We start from the raw sequence: 16,376 nt of genomic DNA on the forward strand, positions 1-16,376 counted from the left end.
TGCACATCAAGAAGTGATCAGTAGATCATAATATGGGCGAGGCTTCTAAAGGGCCTAAGTATGTCATAACCCCCCCTTCCCCACTTTTATCTCACTCACACACTCTCTCTCTCTCTCTCCAACTCTTGATTACAAACAATACAATTGCGCATATACTTCCTCCGTTACTTATTATCAGCAACATTTTCCACTTTGGGATGTTACAAGTTATGTGCAACAAAAAAAAAAGTTTCCTTATATAGTAACTTTTTTCAGTAAATTTACTAAAAGACTCTCACTTTATTCCGATTAACACACCAACTACACGTTATTAACTTATTAACCTAACTTAATTCACCCTCAATAACAACACTAACACACATTTTCTCTCCTCCCTCACAACTAGATCCAGCACCATATTTTCTCTCTCCTCTCTCTTAAGCCACCCTCACCTCCACTCTCTTTTTTCTAACAACCACCATTCCACCACCACCTTATTTTCTCTCTCCTCTCTTTCAAACCACCCTCACCACCAATCTTCTCCCTCTTCTTTAACAACCACCACCATCATAAGATCAGGTCGCCAGGTCGCCACCACTCACTAGTGGAAAAAAGCCTATTCGTAACGAGCAAAACTAGGCCTTTCGTAACGGGCAGCGGCCGTTAGGTATACCCCCGTTACGGATAAAACTATTATTCGTAACGGGCACTTGCCCGTTACAACTAAGTGGGTATTCGTAACAGGCATTTAAAATGCCCGTTACGGATAATGGGGTTATCCGTAACGCGCATTTTAAATGCCCGTTACGAATAACATGTTATCCGTAACGGGCACCCAAATGCTCGTTACGGATAACGGGGTTATTCGTAACGGACACCAAAATGCCCGTTACAAATAAGGGGTTATTTGTAACGGGCATGACATTTTCCCGTTACAAATAATGTATGCCCAAATTAAAAAAAATAATAATCCAGCACATGCTGGATTGGACTTGCACAATCTTTATCCGTTAATTAGAGAAATTTATAAAATTATATTTTACACACATTATATACAATCCTACATTCTTCTTTTAAAATAAAATAAAATAAAATAAATGTTTACATTCTTTATTACAATCAGTAAAGCCTACATTCTTCTTTCAAAAAAAAAAAAAAAATTAAATGCCTACATTCTTTATTACCTAATAATACCTAATAAAAACTATAAAAATAGAGCAAAACAAATCTCAATAGTAATAATATACATCTTCCACCGTTTTTCCATGTTGTTGCAACTTTGATCTCAAATTCCGAGGCTGCCTTAGGAACCTGAAACACTCACATCATACATTAGCAAATAAGAACACTCAATTATTTAGAATCATATTACACAAAACAATGTAAAGTTAGTAGAACATATGTTCAGAACGTTAAGATAATCATAAAATCTAGAAAGAAACAAAAAAGACAAAAAAGAGAGATTAATAAACAAGAGTAATTTCAATGCTATGGGACTGGGAAGGTCTTCATATCAAGGATCACATATACAGACACTACAGAGTCGAGCTCCTGGATAATTTTCAGCTTATGGAATAGCTGTGAGGTTTACAAGCTTCAAAATCAAAGGTCTAGCCATCATCTTCAGTCCTTTCTATATGCATCCTTAACCCATGCTTGGGAGGTTATTTTTCCTTGTATTAAACTGCCATTAGTCTATGGCTCATTCCACTACATATTACATTTAGAAAAGACCCACTAAGCTTATTCACTTACTTAGAGCTACAAGTCAACAAATCCTACATAAACACACATCAACACCCTAAGAAACAGCAAGCTACGCATGAAAGCCACTCAAAATGACAGTTTAATACAATTCAATCAACAATAATATATATACAATAATATACACCCACCTAATCAAACCATAAAAAATCCAAGATTATCACTTTACTTGCCATCTCCAAACAATCAAACGAATTGACAATACCCAAAAATTAAATAGAATAATAAAGAATCAAATAACATATAAATAAGAAAACCAAACCATCATCTAAACCCACACATTGTTAAACAAACACCAGCAAATTATAAACAATCATACAAATCATCAAAAACACAGAAAAATACAATCCACCCTAAAACCAATCGGGTGGGTATAAGTTAGCAATAATCTTAAAATCACTCCACGTATCCAATGTAGGATAAGAAATCAAGTATTGATTAATTCTATCAAAACCATGATAACCTGAACAAAATTTCAATTTTTCAAGACAAATATAAAGGATTATGAATAAAAAAATTTGATGCCCCAAATAAATATCACCAATTAAAATCCCAACAATTAAGCTTGAAGATAGCAATAAAATTGGGAAGAAAAACAAAAAAGGACATTAAAAAGAAATGAAATAAATAGGAAGATGAACTAACGGAAAAGTGTTCATAAAAACCGCAAATTGAATTCACCCCAATTTCTATTCACAATAATCAAACAACAAACTCAAATTTCCAGCATAACCACCAAACAGATAACAATAATAACAATTGCCATATTAACAACAAATCTACTTCCAAAAACCAAGGCAACAGAATCTCTTAAGTAAAAACATGTTTGGTTTCATAACATTATTATTTCATATCCTTTATAACGAGTTCCAATCTACTAATTTAATCAAAACATCAATACAATTTTCATCCTGTTGTTGTTCCATTTTTTTTTAAAAAAAAAACTGTTGTTCCAATTAAAGATAATAACAATCGACAAAAAAAACGTAAACCAAATCATGAAACAAAGAACCTTCAAGATTCAGTAGTCTCGATGATGAAGTTCTGACGACTGATAGGGTTCATCACCACCGGAGGTCCAGCAGTATGAGGCCATGCCTGCATTCAGTAGTCGAATTTTATGCAATTTTTACTAGATCGAAATAAAATTAATTAATTCAATAAAAACTGGAAATAAATTTGGGATTTTTTTGAGAAATTTTACCTCCAAAAAATCTTCTGATAAGACATTATGTAAACGCTAGCATAAGCAATAAAAAGGATCCATCGAGTGAGACGACGATGTATTTACCTGCCATTATTGTTGACCTTCAAAGCTGGAAAATGCGTCGAAAATTAGAGAAATTAAATTTTAGATCGATCTGAAAAAAATTGAAGAAATTGAGAGGCGGTTTAAACAAGCGCACGATACTGGGTTTCTCACTTCTCATGAAAGACATCAAAAAAAAAAAAAACAATGCAATAGATTGTCAACAGAAAACGAAAAACCAAACAAAACCCAGAAAAATTGAACACGAATATCAAACACCAACAACTGAACAATCATTTTTACCATCTTCATTATCCCAATCAACACTAATCCAGTCCTCATAATTCATCAGATCAACTCAGATCTTCAAAATCCAACAAAATTTATCAAAAAAAATATCACAAAATTCCAAATGTAAGCTAAAAACATTATAGTTCAAAATGATAATTACAAAAATCATACCTCAGAGAAGAAGATAAGATTCTTCTCGTCGTTGTTTCAAATATCTAAAATTATCAAGCACAACTGAACAAAAATGGAGGGAGGAGATTGAGTGAGGGGAGAGAGAGAGCGAGACAGAGAGAGAAGTGAAATGAGAGAGGAAGTGAAAGTTTGGCGGCTGTGTTGAAACCCTAATACTCTAATATAATGGGCTTAGTCCTTTTAGCCAATTCCGCCCCATCGCAAGTGTATTTGTATCGGGCAATATTTTGTCGGATACGATTAAATGATTATTCGTAACGGACTTTATTTGCCCGTTACAATTAAATGTATATTCGTAACGGGCATTATTTTTCCCGTTACAAATAGTTGTTATTTGTATCAGTCATACATATTGCCCGTTACGAATAGTCTTTTCGTAACGGATTTTAATATGCCCATTACAAATGAGTCGTTACAAATGAAGTTTTTTCCACTAGTGACTTCCTCCATTAAAGTCGTCACCGCCAATTAAAATATATTACTAAAGGCAAATTCAACTGGACACTTAGCAACATTACATTAAAAATTTTTCCTCCAAAAGTAATTGCTTAAAAAAAATTATAAATACCATCAACATTTGCTTTAGATGAAAATTAAACTAAACTTTCCAATTGAAATATTATTTTATTTATTTTAACCATATATATTTATATGTGGTTATTAATTAAAATATTTCATACTTTTTAAATTTTTTTGGGTCAAGTCATTGTTTTCATATAATGTCATTACAATTAATTAACAACTCTGCATGTATTGCACGGGGTTAAACCTATATTTTTGGTACAAACAAACACTGTTGGAGGGAAAAAAATGGTCTTTTTATATTTGGTTGTGGTGGAATAATGTGAGTGAATTAAGATGATTGGTTCAATAATTACTCTTCCATTTTTAAATTTTTGTTTCATTTTTATTTTTTGCACTATTAGTGTGTCCTACTTTGACTAATGTTTATGATTTATATATAAGAAAAAAATACAATTTTGTGGGTACTTGTTGGAATTGTTTCAATGAATAGATTATAATATTTAATTGTTTGAATTGAAACTCATTGATAATTAAAGATATTATTGATAAAAAAAATTAGCATCAACATACATACCTAAGAAAAATGGAGCAAGTATTAAAAAACAGAGGGAGTGTATACTTAATTTTTATTTAGCTAATTTGCTTGTACAAGGACTCATCAAAGAACTTTTTATATTTTATCTAAGGAACTAGACAACACAGCATCCAAACGTAATTAATAATTAACTTTTGGCTCGGGCAATGCCCCGATCATGTATATATATAGAATTAGGATAATGTGAGAACCTATATATCTATAATAGGAACTAGGAACTAATTCAAGCCGTCCAGCGCGTTAGATCTGACGGTCTACACTTCGCCCGCCTCATGAAGGGTACTTTTGTAATTTGCACCGTTGAATGATTACCCCCTCTCTTCTTCTACTTTCTAACTCTCTCTCTTCTTCTTCTTCTTACTTTCTCTCTCCTCCTGCAAATTATCTCTTCTCACGGTTTCTCTGATCTCTTCGAATGTCTTCAACTTTGCAAATCTGTATCTTCTTATCTTCACTCTTTGTTCAATCAAATTTGTGGCCAGGTAAGCTATTTTATTTTCATTATCATTTCTTTCTTCAATTTAATCCGTTTTTACATCAGTTTTTGCGATTTTGAGTGCGAAAATTAGGGATTTTCTAATTGTTAGTTGATATATTAGGCTTTATTTTTGTGGATTTCATTCAATTGGTTACTCCGTATTATTTTTGTGTATGAATAGTGAATTCGATTATCAAATTAGGTTTCAATTTTTGATAAATTCGAGCATAAAATTAGGTTTTGCTTTTATTTTAATGATTTTATTTCAATTTATGGTTTATTTGCTTTTATTAGGTTTTCGATTGAAGTTATTCTATTCAGTTTTGTGTCATTGGGAATTAAAATTGATGTGGCTTTCACTTAATCTCGCTGAGGCTTATGGTTAAGGATGTACTAGTGTGATCTTTTAACATTACTCATTCAATTAGCTATATTGTCATGTGAAATTGTAGTAACTTCTTTGTGAATTATTGTGTTCTTAGGGTGCTATGATTATCAATACAATGATGAAAAAAACTAGGATGTATTTTACTTTTCAGTTAGTCTTATTTACTTTTGAGTTGATGTTTATGGTTGTGTGGAATGTTGCTGTTTAGGGTTTTTGTTTGGTAGAAGCAGCAAAGGATATTGCAAGTTTTATTTGTTGTTTGGGCGTTGTCTGTATGGTGAGCTATCTGTGGCCAGGAGCAGGGGTGAGTTTAGCAAACATACATTAGTAAATAGAAATATAAGTATATGAAAAATAATACTTGTATACATATAAATACAGTAAAAGAAATACACCATCAACCTCTCAAAACCAATAGTTGAGTTGGTACAAAGTAGTGTATAATTTTAACCTAGCTAGAACTCTATGTATTATACTATGTGTTGTGATCTGATGGTATTACAACTATTCAAACAAGTTACATACATCAATCTAGCAAATTTCACCAAATATAGTAGCAATAATATATGAGTAGCACCCAATAAGATTAATACATACCATAGTATAAGACAAGATATCTATCTTTTCTTCTATTAGCATATCAAAGATTTAAAGGAGATTAATAATATGAAAGATGAGATATCAAGGCTCCAAGTGAAACAAATGTATATTTCCCTGAACTTGTCATCGATTCAACCCTATGCTATACTATTTGTGTAAATATTTATCAGCATGAAAGAATAGCAGCTGCTAGAAAAGCAACTCAATGAAAGCCTAATGTCCATAAAAGCTAAGAAGGTGGCTTTAGTTTTGTGGTTCCTTTTGTTTAATTTTGTCTAATTTGAGGGTACTTGTATTATTATTCGACAAGAACCCACATTAATAGAACTTTACGTGAATATTTGCTACTGTAGGACCAACCACCTGTGCTATATATATATATACATACATGTAGTATATACATATATATATACATACATGTAGTATATACATATATATATACATACATGTAGTATATACATGTATATATATACATACATGTAGTATATACATACATGTATATATATATGTGTGTATATATATATATATATATATATATATATATATATATATATATATATATACTTTTGTTATATATATATATATATATTTTATATTTACCTTAGAGTGATTTTTCTTTGCTTTGATACACTATCCTACTTGCTCAACGGGTAGAGCATTATGCAAATGCACAAAGATGTGGGTTCAAATCCCACATAGGTTCATTTGTGTAATGTGGCTATTAAACTCAATCTATTCAAAGTTGTAGGTGGTGGCATTTTAAGGTGTGGTAAGGGTATTTGGAAAATAGGTTATGCTATGAATTTTAATGCTATGTCTACAGCTCTAGCTGATCTTCTTACTATAAGGATGGGTCTCTTTACTTTCTGAGACAGAGAAATTAAGTTCTTGGAATTAAAAATAGATGCAGAGGCTATAGGGAAAATGCTGAGCTGTCCTAACTCCTTTAGAGACCATAATCTAGGAACATTATGAGGGATGTGTGGTTGAGTTATTGCAGAGAAACTGGTTAGTGACTGTTTTGCATGCTAGCAGAACAATTAACTTTGTTACTCACAAACTAGCTGAAATACCAACAATCCCTATGGCTTAATCCTGATGATGACGGCTGCTCAACACCTTTTGCTCATCTTGTCTTTCTTTGCAGGTCTTTGTTGGCATTATAATGGCTTTAATTTTTTGTTGCTTAGTTTATTTTATGTCTTCCCTAAGTAGTAGGATGCTGGTACTTTTAATCTCTTTGAACAATATTTTGTATAGGTTGGATGTTGTCACCTTGATGTAATATATAATCTATTTTCCTTTAGCGTAAAAAAAAATTATGTTTGAAAATCTGATTTCTAAATTTTCAGTTACTTTTGTTATCGTTTTATTTACTTTAAATATGAAAACCTTTATTATGACCTCATTCTTCTTTTATATCTGATCACTCTTCATGTTTGTAGAGTTTTGACTCATTTTATAGAGAGTTCAAGGTCAATGATGTAGGGTACCCATGAAGATCGACAATTCCTTGCTTTGTGTCATTTGATTATACAAACACTAACTTTTATTATTTTAATAATTACTTTTTAGTGTTTGTTATTTACTTCTGGGATATTTTGATCTAGTTTTGATTTTTTGTCGAGCTATTCTGATTTATTCAAGAGATCATGGCCGGACCTACGAAGGAACAAAGGGGGACCATTGTCCCCCCCACTTCCGAAAAAAAGAATACAGAGAAAAAAAATTAAGGGAAAAAAAACTAGAAAAATAGTTATATAAAATTGAGTGTAAGAAATAAACAAGAAGTTTGTCTTAGCTAAGTTGGTAGTGGGCTAGAATCAATATGTCAAGGGGCCAAATTTCAGGTTTACTTAGATCAGGGTTTGATTCCCCCTTGTACATCATTTTTTTTTAGTGTTTTATTTTAACCAAACCACTTGAATACTCCCTTATTCATATTTCCCAACCACGAGTCACGAACCACCACCCACGCGGCCACGAGTCACGGATTGCAGTGAGCATTTTCGGCAAATATTTGCTAAGAAATTAATATCATAAGATAATATGGCATTCAAATCCCCTTGTAACATCATTCCTTTTTTGTTTTTGGGTGTTTTATTTCAACCAAACTACTCGACTACTCCCTTATTCCTATTTCCCAACTAAACCCGAATTACTTGTATTGTGTATCCGCTTTTTTTTTATTAAATAGGTTGATGTTAGTTGAATTATCGAAATTGTCCCCCATTATTGTAAAATTTCTAGGTCCGCCACTACAAGATATTCCAAGTTTGAATTATTTTGATTTACTTTTGAATTATTTTGATTTACTTTATAGTATTTTGCATCGACTTATATATTGGAGGCATGTGTAACAAATTACTTACTCTCTTTCAAAGTACAATCTCAAAAGAATTATTTTGATTTACTTTTGAGATAATTTAATTTACTTTTGATACATTTTATTTTACTTTCGAGTTTTTCTTTTTACTCTTGAGATGTATTAATCTACTATTTTGTATCAATTGAAGACTTTAAAGTACCATTTTCTAAATTATGGTAAAAAAAAGGCGGACTCATTTTATAAATTGCTTATTCATGTAACTTTTGATGTAGGATTTTATTTACTTTTGAGTAATTTATTTTATTTACTTTTGAATTCCACATAGTTGTTGCCTTGCCATGGCTTGTTACTGCAGCTCCTACTTCTGCCTTGCCAAGGCTGCTGTTGTAACTACTGCTCTTCCATGGCTCTTCACTCCTGTTACAAGGTAGCCGTAGAGGCTTCCTATACTGACCTTCCAGTTAGTTCCACTTCTGAGAGCGAAGCTGAGCACTCGGAGCATAAGGGCCCCGCGGTGATTATTAACATGCGCTTGCTGCTGCTCTACTACCTCTGCTCTACCTCCTACTTCTGCTCTACCGCTGCTACTGTAAATGTTGGTCGGGAGTTCTTGAAGTTTAGCAAAATGGGAAGTTGTTATGAGCATGGGTGCAGCTTTTGCACCATGGAAGCATGTGAGGAGCAGCAGAAGCATGAGCAGAGCCAGCTCCCTGAGCAGCCATTAGGTTTCCACATTACGTTAGTGCATTCATAGCAATATCCTGATTTCTCAAAATCAATCTCAAAATTTTTTCCAAAAGTCTAGTTTTATGTTTTTATTCGATTTCGTTCTTCTTTTTTTTTTTGTTTACTTTTGATATAGTTTTATTTACTTTTAATTTGAAAATCTCTACATCGAGCTCAATATATTTGTTTCTTATAATTTGACTCATCTTGTAAGGATATGAAAGTCAAAGACTTAGAGTTTTGTGCTACAACAAAGTTTCCTTAGTCATTTATCATTTCAAGATAGTTTATTATTCGTATACTTTAGAGCTAATTTGATTAACTTCAATGATGTTTTGATTTACTTTTTAGAATTGTTTATTTATTTTAGAGTAATTATGATTTAGTTTTGACATATTTTGCTCTATGTTTGATTTCTTTTAATAGTTATTTTGATTTACTTTTGAGATATATTAATTTACATTTCTTGTTTTTTTACTTCAATATTTTGATTAACTTTTTAGTATTTACTTTAGATTAATTATGATTTACTTGTGACATATTTTGCTCTACTTTTGATTAAACTTTTACATTGAGCTTCATGTACTTCTTTCTCATAACTTGATTCATTTTGTGAGGATATTTAAATCAACAACTCTGAAATATTGTGCTATTTCCAAGTTTTCATAGTGTCATTACTCATAAAAAGCCAATCAATTGTCCGTACACATCAAGCTAATTTGATTTACTTTTTGGTTATTTTGGTTTACTTTTGAGGTATTTTGTATAACTTTAGAGTGTTTGATCCCTAACTCTACAACAATTCATCACTTTGTTCCTAGCTTGATATATTCACTCTTTTGTACTTATTACTTTTGAGCTACAATGATTTACTTTAAAGATGATTTGGTTTACTATTGAGGTGTTTTTAGTTATTATTAGAGACAACCTATGTAGGAATCGAACCTACATCTCCTATGCATTTGCACAATGCTCTACCATTTTGAGCTAATAGGTTTTAGTATACTTAGTGCAATAATCTGAAACATAAAATACGAGACATGATTCCTTGCATACTTAACAATTTATATCCCGTATAGTTATTTTCCCCATCATTGCAAACCTGTTTATTGAAACAAACAAGAAAGGTTCAATTCCTCAAAGCACCAGTGAGTTAAAATATGTCATTAAGGCTTTGTCTGTCAATATTGATCCAATTAATTATATACTACCTCCGTTTATTTTTATGTGCAACTTTGAGTGATAATACGGTTCACGAGGCAAAAGATTGAAGAGTAAATATTAGGAGAAGTTAGTGGGTTTAATTAAAAAGCAAGGAGAGAGAAAGTGTGGACTACACTTTTTGTTTGTGGTGGGAAAGTTTGGCAGAAAAAACCAAAGCATAATTTCCCACCCAAAACCCACCGAAAATTTGGGGTGAAATTTTACTTTCCCCCTCTTTTTTTAAAAATTTCATACCAAAGTCAAATTTTCCCAAAAAATTTAGGAGGCTATAAATACAGCCATGCCCCCATTTAATGTCACCATTCATTCAAGCATTTAAGGAGGGAATAAATCATCCTCCATTGTCAGGCATTAATTACAATCAACATTGTTTAAAGGTGGGTGAAACATTCCACCAAAAACACAGTTTCATCCACAAAAGCTTATCAAATCCTAGGTTAGAATAATTACACACTAACTACTCCTTAAAACTTTACAAAAAACAGGGGTGCTCTGTTGTCCTTCATGCACAGGTGGGTGTAGTCTTCATCTTCAACCCACACAACTCAGCAGGGCCCTGACTTCATCCTCCCTGTGCTGGAAAAGAGGAATGGCAGAAATTGATGACTCTGTTTTTTTTGATATTGAACACATTCTCAATGAAGAAGAGCTAGCAGAGCTGTGGTTCGAGGAAGAAGAAGAAATGCAGGATGCAGGAATATGGGAGTACAACTCAGAAGATGAAATGCAGGATGGCAACCAAGAAGAACAGCAACAGCAGCCACAGACAGAAACTAATGTTCTCAACACACAAATGCAACAGCAAGGTCATGAAGGGACTGGTCTTGTATGCAGAAAACAATTAACTTTGCAGCAAAGAAGAAAGATTGTTGATGCAATTTTGCTGAAAATGAGCAATGGGACTTTACCAAGGGGTCACATGAAGCAATTAGCATCTGAATTTAATGTCCACAAATCAACAATCACAAGAATCTTTTCAGACATAAAAAAACAGCTGGCAACAGGGGACTTGATTGATGTCAGGACCAAAAAATTTGGCAAAACAGGGAGAAAGCCAATGGAGATTTCTGATGAAACTCTCCAGTCAGTCCCATTACATTTAAGGCAGACAGAAAGAAGCTATGCAGGAGCATTGAAGATCAGTCTAACTACAGTTCACAATTTGAAGAAAAGAGGCAGGCTAAGAACACACACATGCTGCAACAAACCATTGCTCACATCAGACCACAAGGTTGCCAGACTAAGATGGATTTTGTCACATATAAATCCAATTACAGGGAATGAGGACCCCACATTTGTTGACATGAGGAATGTCATACACTGTGATGAAAAGTGGTTCTACTTGAACCCTGACAAAAGGAGGTTCTACCTACTGCCATGTGAGGAGGATCCCTATATGGCAGTTCAGTCAAGAAGATTCAAACTAAAGGCAATGTTCATGGCAATCATAGGGAAGCCATTATATGGCATAAATGGGGAACTTTTACATGATGGAAAGTATGGCATCTTTCCATTCACTGTCCAGCAAGTAGCACAGAAAGCAAGCAAGAAAAGACCAAGAGGGACCATGGAAACCAAGGCACTCCAGAACATAAACAGAGAAGTAATCAGAGAGATGCTGCTAACAAAGGTTATTCCAGCAATCATATCAAAGTGGCCTGAAGGTCTGCCCAAGGATGTGGTCATCCAATGGGACAATGCAAGGCCACACCAAGTTCCTACAGATGATGAGTTTGTGGCAGCAACAACAGCTAATGGCTTTAACATTCAATTTGTTTTCCAGCCAGCACAGTCTCCTGATTTGAATGTCCTTGACTTAGGGCTATTTAGGTCTATACAATCATTGCAATATCAGTCTTTTCCTAGGGACTTAGAGGAGCTAATTCAAAAGGTCAAACAGTCTTATGACACTTTCAACCCTCATGTAAACAAGTACATCTGGGTTACATTGCAAAAGTGTATGATTAAGATACTCAAGGCAGAAGGTGGTAACAAGTACAAAATACCACATATGAACAAAAAAAAGCTGGAAAACCTAGGTAGTCTTCCAGATTTGGTAGAGGTTCAGAAAGAGGATGTATTGGAGGCTGTGGAGTACCTAAACACCATGTTTAGGCCAGCAAATCAAGGCACTCAAGAAGACACAGAAGATTTGGAGGTGGATGCAGATTAGGGGAGTCTTTACAACAACCAGACAACACATGGACTGCCACACATAACCACTTATCATAGTAAGTTTTATTGGTTTTTTTTTTCCCAAAAACATTTTGAGCAATCCAGTGGTTAGGTGTATTTTGTTGATTACAATTACCCAAACAAGTCAGGCAGTCTGAAGTATAGTCATTAGATTATCATACATATGGTCTTTTGTAAAGTTTTATGTACTAGTATTTTGTACCCACATTTTTAGTTGATTATGAATGACAAAGATAAACAATTTATGTGGGCACTAAATCCATCAGAGGGTTATAATGTTGAATACTACACATATGCACAAGGGTACCTCAACAACAACAACAACTTTCATGTTGATGGAGCAAATCACCTGTGCATATTGAAATTCATTGGAGTCCCTTCATCATGTGGATATGGGTAAGCTAAATAGCATATCAAAGTAGGGGACTCTTTAATAAACAAGAAACAGAAGGCAACATCATGGGACTCCTTTTAAGGGACTGACTAGGCAACAATGAACATGCACAAGACACCAGCCTCATCATTCATCAATCAAGTCCACACAGCCAGCAATAAAGACAACATGCAACCAGATGTATCAACACACACATGCAACCAGCAATAAATCTCCCAGATGTAACATAACCAACAACCCAACATTACACAGCAAACCCTAGTATCCAGCCTACATCAACACAAACATACAAATAAACCCTAACATTTAACATAATCAACAACCCAACAATAAACAACAACGAGTCAAAGTTACCCATAACAGCAAACCCTTAGCAGCCAGAGTAGATCAACACAACCAACACCCCATCATGAAACCACAACCAGTCAAACAATCCCGCAATAAACAGTGAAACCCTAGTTTCAGCCATAGATCCACCGGCACAAAAATTAGGACTCTTTTAAATTTTAAAAAATTTAAAAAAAATTAGGAATAGGAATCGTTACGCAAAGGTCAGTGCTCAGCCTCCTCATCAGAGGACAGCACCACGAGGTCGGACTCCGGCAAATCAGGCAACCCGCGCAAACGCCTCATCGCCACCACCGCAGCCTTCCTCTTTCGCCAAAGCTTCGGAGGAGGCCTGGAAACCTTAGATCCGCGCTTGGGGGTGGGGGAGGGCGCAACACTGACCTCAAAATCGGACTCCAGATCTACATCTTTAACCTGAAAATCAATTTTTTTTTTGGCATGGGACTCGCCTTCACCCTCCTCTTTGTTCGTCTTCTCCCCCTCGTCGATATTTTTCAGGACTTCCCCAAAGCTTTGAAAGTCGTCGAAGAACAGCAACTAGGGCCTTCCTCAGAGTTGTAAAGGCGGCGAGGAAAATCATTGCCCCTGTTGATGTCGTTAATGAGGGACTTGATGAACCGAGCCTCACTCTGTGAATCTGTGCCAATATAGGCGTCAACAAGTGGATCTAGGTCATGTAACGGAATTGTGAAGTCTGGATGCCTCTCGAAAGGGGAGGGAAAGGGGGAAGACATAATTGTGGGACTCTGAATTCTTCAGGAAAAGGGCGAACGAAACGAAGAAGACGAAGAACAGGAACCCTAGAACACGAAGAACAGGAAAACAAAGAAACTGATCTAGGGTTCTATAGAATTCTCTAGATCAGTTTAGAAAAGGTGGTTGGGAAGATGTAGAGTTGTGTCGGTTGGGGGGTAAATTGGAGGGAGTAATTAGGTTAGGTTAATTTAGGTGTGTTAAATTAAGTTAGGGTTTTGGATAATGAGGGGTAAAAGTAAGATGATTAAATTTTTTAAGTGGGGGTAATATAGTAAATTCAAGGGTTTTTATTTACCAAAAACAGAATGAAAAAGGAAAGTTGCACATAATAGTGAACGGACTAAAATGGCAAAAGTTGCACATAAAAATAAACGGAGGTAGTAGTAGTTATCATCATAAGGAAAACTGTCTAATATTAAACACAATCCTAGTTTCTCTATCGTCTTTGACATAGCTTATCCTAGTTCCCTGGAAAGGAGTCCAGTCCTAGTGATCTTCATTGCGCCAAAAAGTAAGCACTATACTACTAACTATTAAGAGATGAGTAAAATGATAGGAATAAGCCATGATATATACTAGATTCTTCATGATGGAAAGGGAAAGGGGGGCATACTCAGGGGCATGGTAACTAAATGTTCCCAGGACTCTAGTTGAGTGCAAACGAGCTGCTATCTCTGAAGAAGCACTTGTTAGGTTGAAGTCAGCTATTTTTGAAAGGAAAACTTTTGTATACACCCGGTTTTCAGTAATTTACTGTATATCGGGTACACTTTTGTCAGATTTAGTGTCACTTTTGTCAAATTTAGTGTCACTTTTGTCAAATTTATCAATAAATCATAAATAACTCTTATATATGTCACGGTAACTTTTGTGCGTCTTAGTGTAACTTTTGCACATTTTATTGTCACTTTATAACAGATGTTCAGTAATTTACTGAACATCCGTTTTATTTAAAAGTTTGTGTTTTTGAAAAGAAGTCATCGAACAACACTACAACAGGACATTGTACATCTAACATCTCGATGAAAATTAGAAGGCTGCACCTTCTCATGCAGGTACTCTAGACCTTTTGCAGCTCCAAATGCAATTTTTACTTTTTGTGCCGATATTAAAGCAGGCCCTGGTGTGCTGCACCTTGTACTCCTTTCCTTCTTGTACAGGGCATTGATTACAAAAATTGCAAACTATTCTGCTGCCAATTTAAAAGACGAGTAAGATGATTGGATTAAGAGATGGAATACCATGTAAAACATCATGTTTAGAGCCCATTGTTGCATACTGATAGACCAATATTCTGTTAAATTGTTCCAAACAATAACCTATAAGCTCCCTAAAATGCTCATGCTTCAGTCTTGAAACAATCAAAAACTGCAATGAGCCACCACTTATAAGAAAATAGGAACAAAATTCCTAAAATATAAAACCATACTATGTATGTAGAAAAATGTAAGATACCTGAGCTGCAAAGTCGGAATCTGAATCATGTGTAGAACTCGTGTCCAATTTCTTTATTGTAATCTCTAGGCCGTTGTTTATCATTCCATGGAAAACCCTTCCATAAGAACTTTCTCCAACCAGTGTTTTCTAACTGAAGTTGTTGGTAGATTTTTTTTAATTCATCCAGTGGCACAGCCGGCAATTCTATTGGCAAAGCTTTTACTAGCGCTCCACTTCTTGTTCCATTACTAGTTTTCGGCTCACCTCTATCCCCACCTATGATAAGACATCAAATGAAAGTTCCATATCAAACAAGCTAACTCCTAATTATATAAAATTCAGTATAGTGCTAAGGTTACACAATAATTAACATGATGACACTTTTTTAAATTAATATTTTTATCAACTTCATTCATAGTTTTTTTAATCAACAATTTGATGTCAATCGAGTCTACCTTAATAGAATGGATGACTTATGTGGCCCTTGACTCATTATGATGAATCAATCAGGAACTAAATGTATAAAGGTATCACTCCCACCTCCCACCAAATAGGAACTAAATGATGAATCAAGTTGTAACATTTTGGTTCTTGATTTCAGAAGTAGAAAAGGATATTTTCAATTTTATTTACTTTACAAATATTTGATTTATTTTGTATCTACTGTTATAAGGCTATACCCCTCTATTGTACATAGATAGATAATCATCTCTCTAAAAAGTACATAATCAATACCCAAAATTCATTAATAAAAAAAAATGTAGCAAAAAAAAAAAAAAAAACCGACAAATTCAGGCATGAAAATCTTACAAATACTCCTCATAATTCATAAAATTTACACAAAAATCAATAACAATAATAATTAAATAATGATACAAAATTAATTCTCAAATAATTGTTAATTA

At 34.1% G+C, this 16,376-nt stretch overlaps 2 protein-coding genes and 2 long non-coding RNA genes across 5 annotated transcripts; 2 read left to right on the forward strand and 2 right to left on the reverse strand.

Annotated features, from left to right (window-relative positions):
- Nucleotides 1–764: 764 nt before the first annotated feature.
- Nucleotides 765–3,674, reverse strand: LOC110713203. Of its 2 annotated transcripts, none has more exons than XR_002509804.1 (3): nt 3,455–3,674; nt 2,948–3,356; nt 765–2,841 (listed from the first exon to the last, which is right to left on the reverse strand). It is a non-coding gene; the product is annotated as an uncharacterized LOC110713203 (long non-coding RNA). The 2 variants fall into 2 exon arrangements; XR_002509805.1 differs by lacking the exon at nt 3,455–3,674 and having other exon boundaries at nt 774–1,290; nt 2,756–2,841; nt 2,948–3,444.
- Nucleotides 3,675–4,825: 1,151 nt separating this feature from the next.
- LOC110713151 lies at nt 4,826–9,401 on the forward strand. Its single transcript, XR_002509784.1, has 2 exons — nt 4,826–5,077; nt 8,716–9,401. It is a non-coding gene; the product is annotated as an uncharacterized LOC110713151 (long non-coding RNA).
- Nucleotides 9,402–10,929: 1,528 nt separating this feature from the next.
- On the forward strand, nt 10,930–12,513 carry LOC110713264. Its single transcript, XM_021891721.1, has one exon. The coding sequence runs from the start codon at nt 10,930–10,932 to the stop codon at nt 12,511–12,513; it is 1,584 nt and encodes a 527-aa protein (XP_021747413.1).
- Nucleotides 12,514–13,482: 969 nt separating this feature from the next.
- Nucleotides 13,483–15,573, reverse strand: LOC110713265 (PTI1-like tyrosine-protein kinase 2). Its single transcript, XM_021891722.1, has 3 exons — nt 15,490–15,573; nt 15,276–15,402; nt 13,483–13,778 (listed from the first exon to the last, which is right to left on the reverse strand). Exons 1-3 carry the CDS (start codon nt 15,571–15,573, stop codon nt 13,483–13,485), a joined length of 507 nt encoding a protein of 168 aa, XP_021747414.1.
- Between the last annotated feature and the right edge of the window lie 803 nt (nt 15,574–16,376).

The sequence above is a fragment of the Chenopodium quinoa genome, unplaced genomic scaffold (assembly GCF_001683475.1).
Source record: "Chenopodium quinoa cultivar QQ74 unplaced genomic scaffold, ASM168347v1, whole genome shotgun sequence".
Taxonomy (NCBI): domain Eukaryota; kingdom Viridiplantae; phylum Streptophyta; class Magnoliopsida; order Caryophyllales; family Amaranthaceae; genus Chenopodium; species Chenopodium quinoa.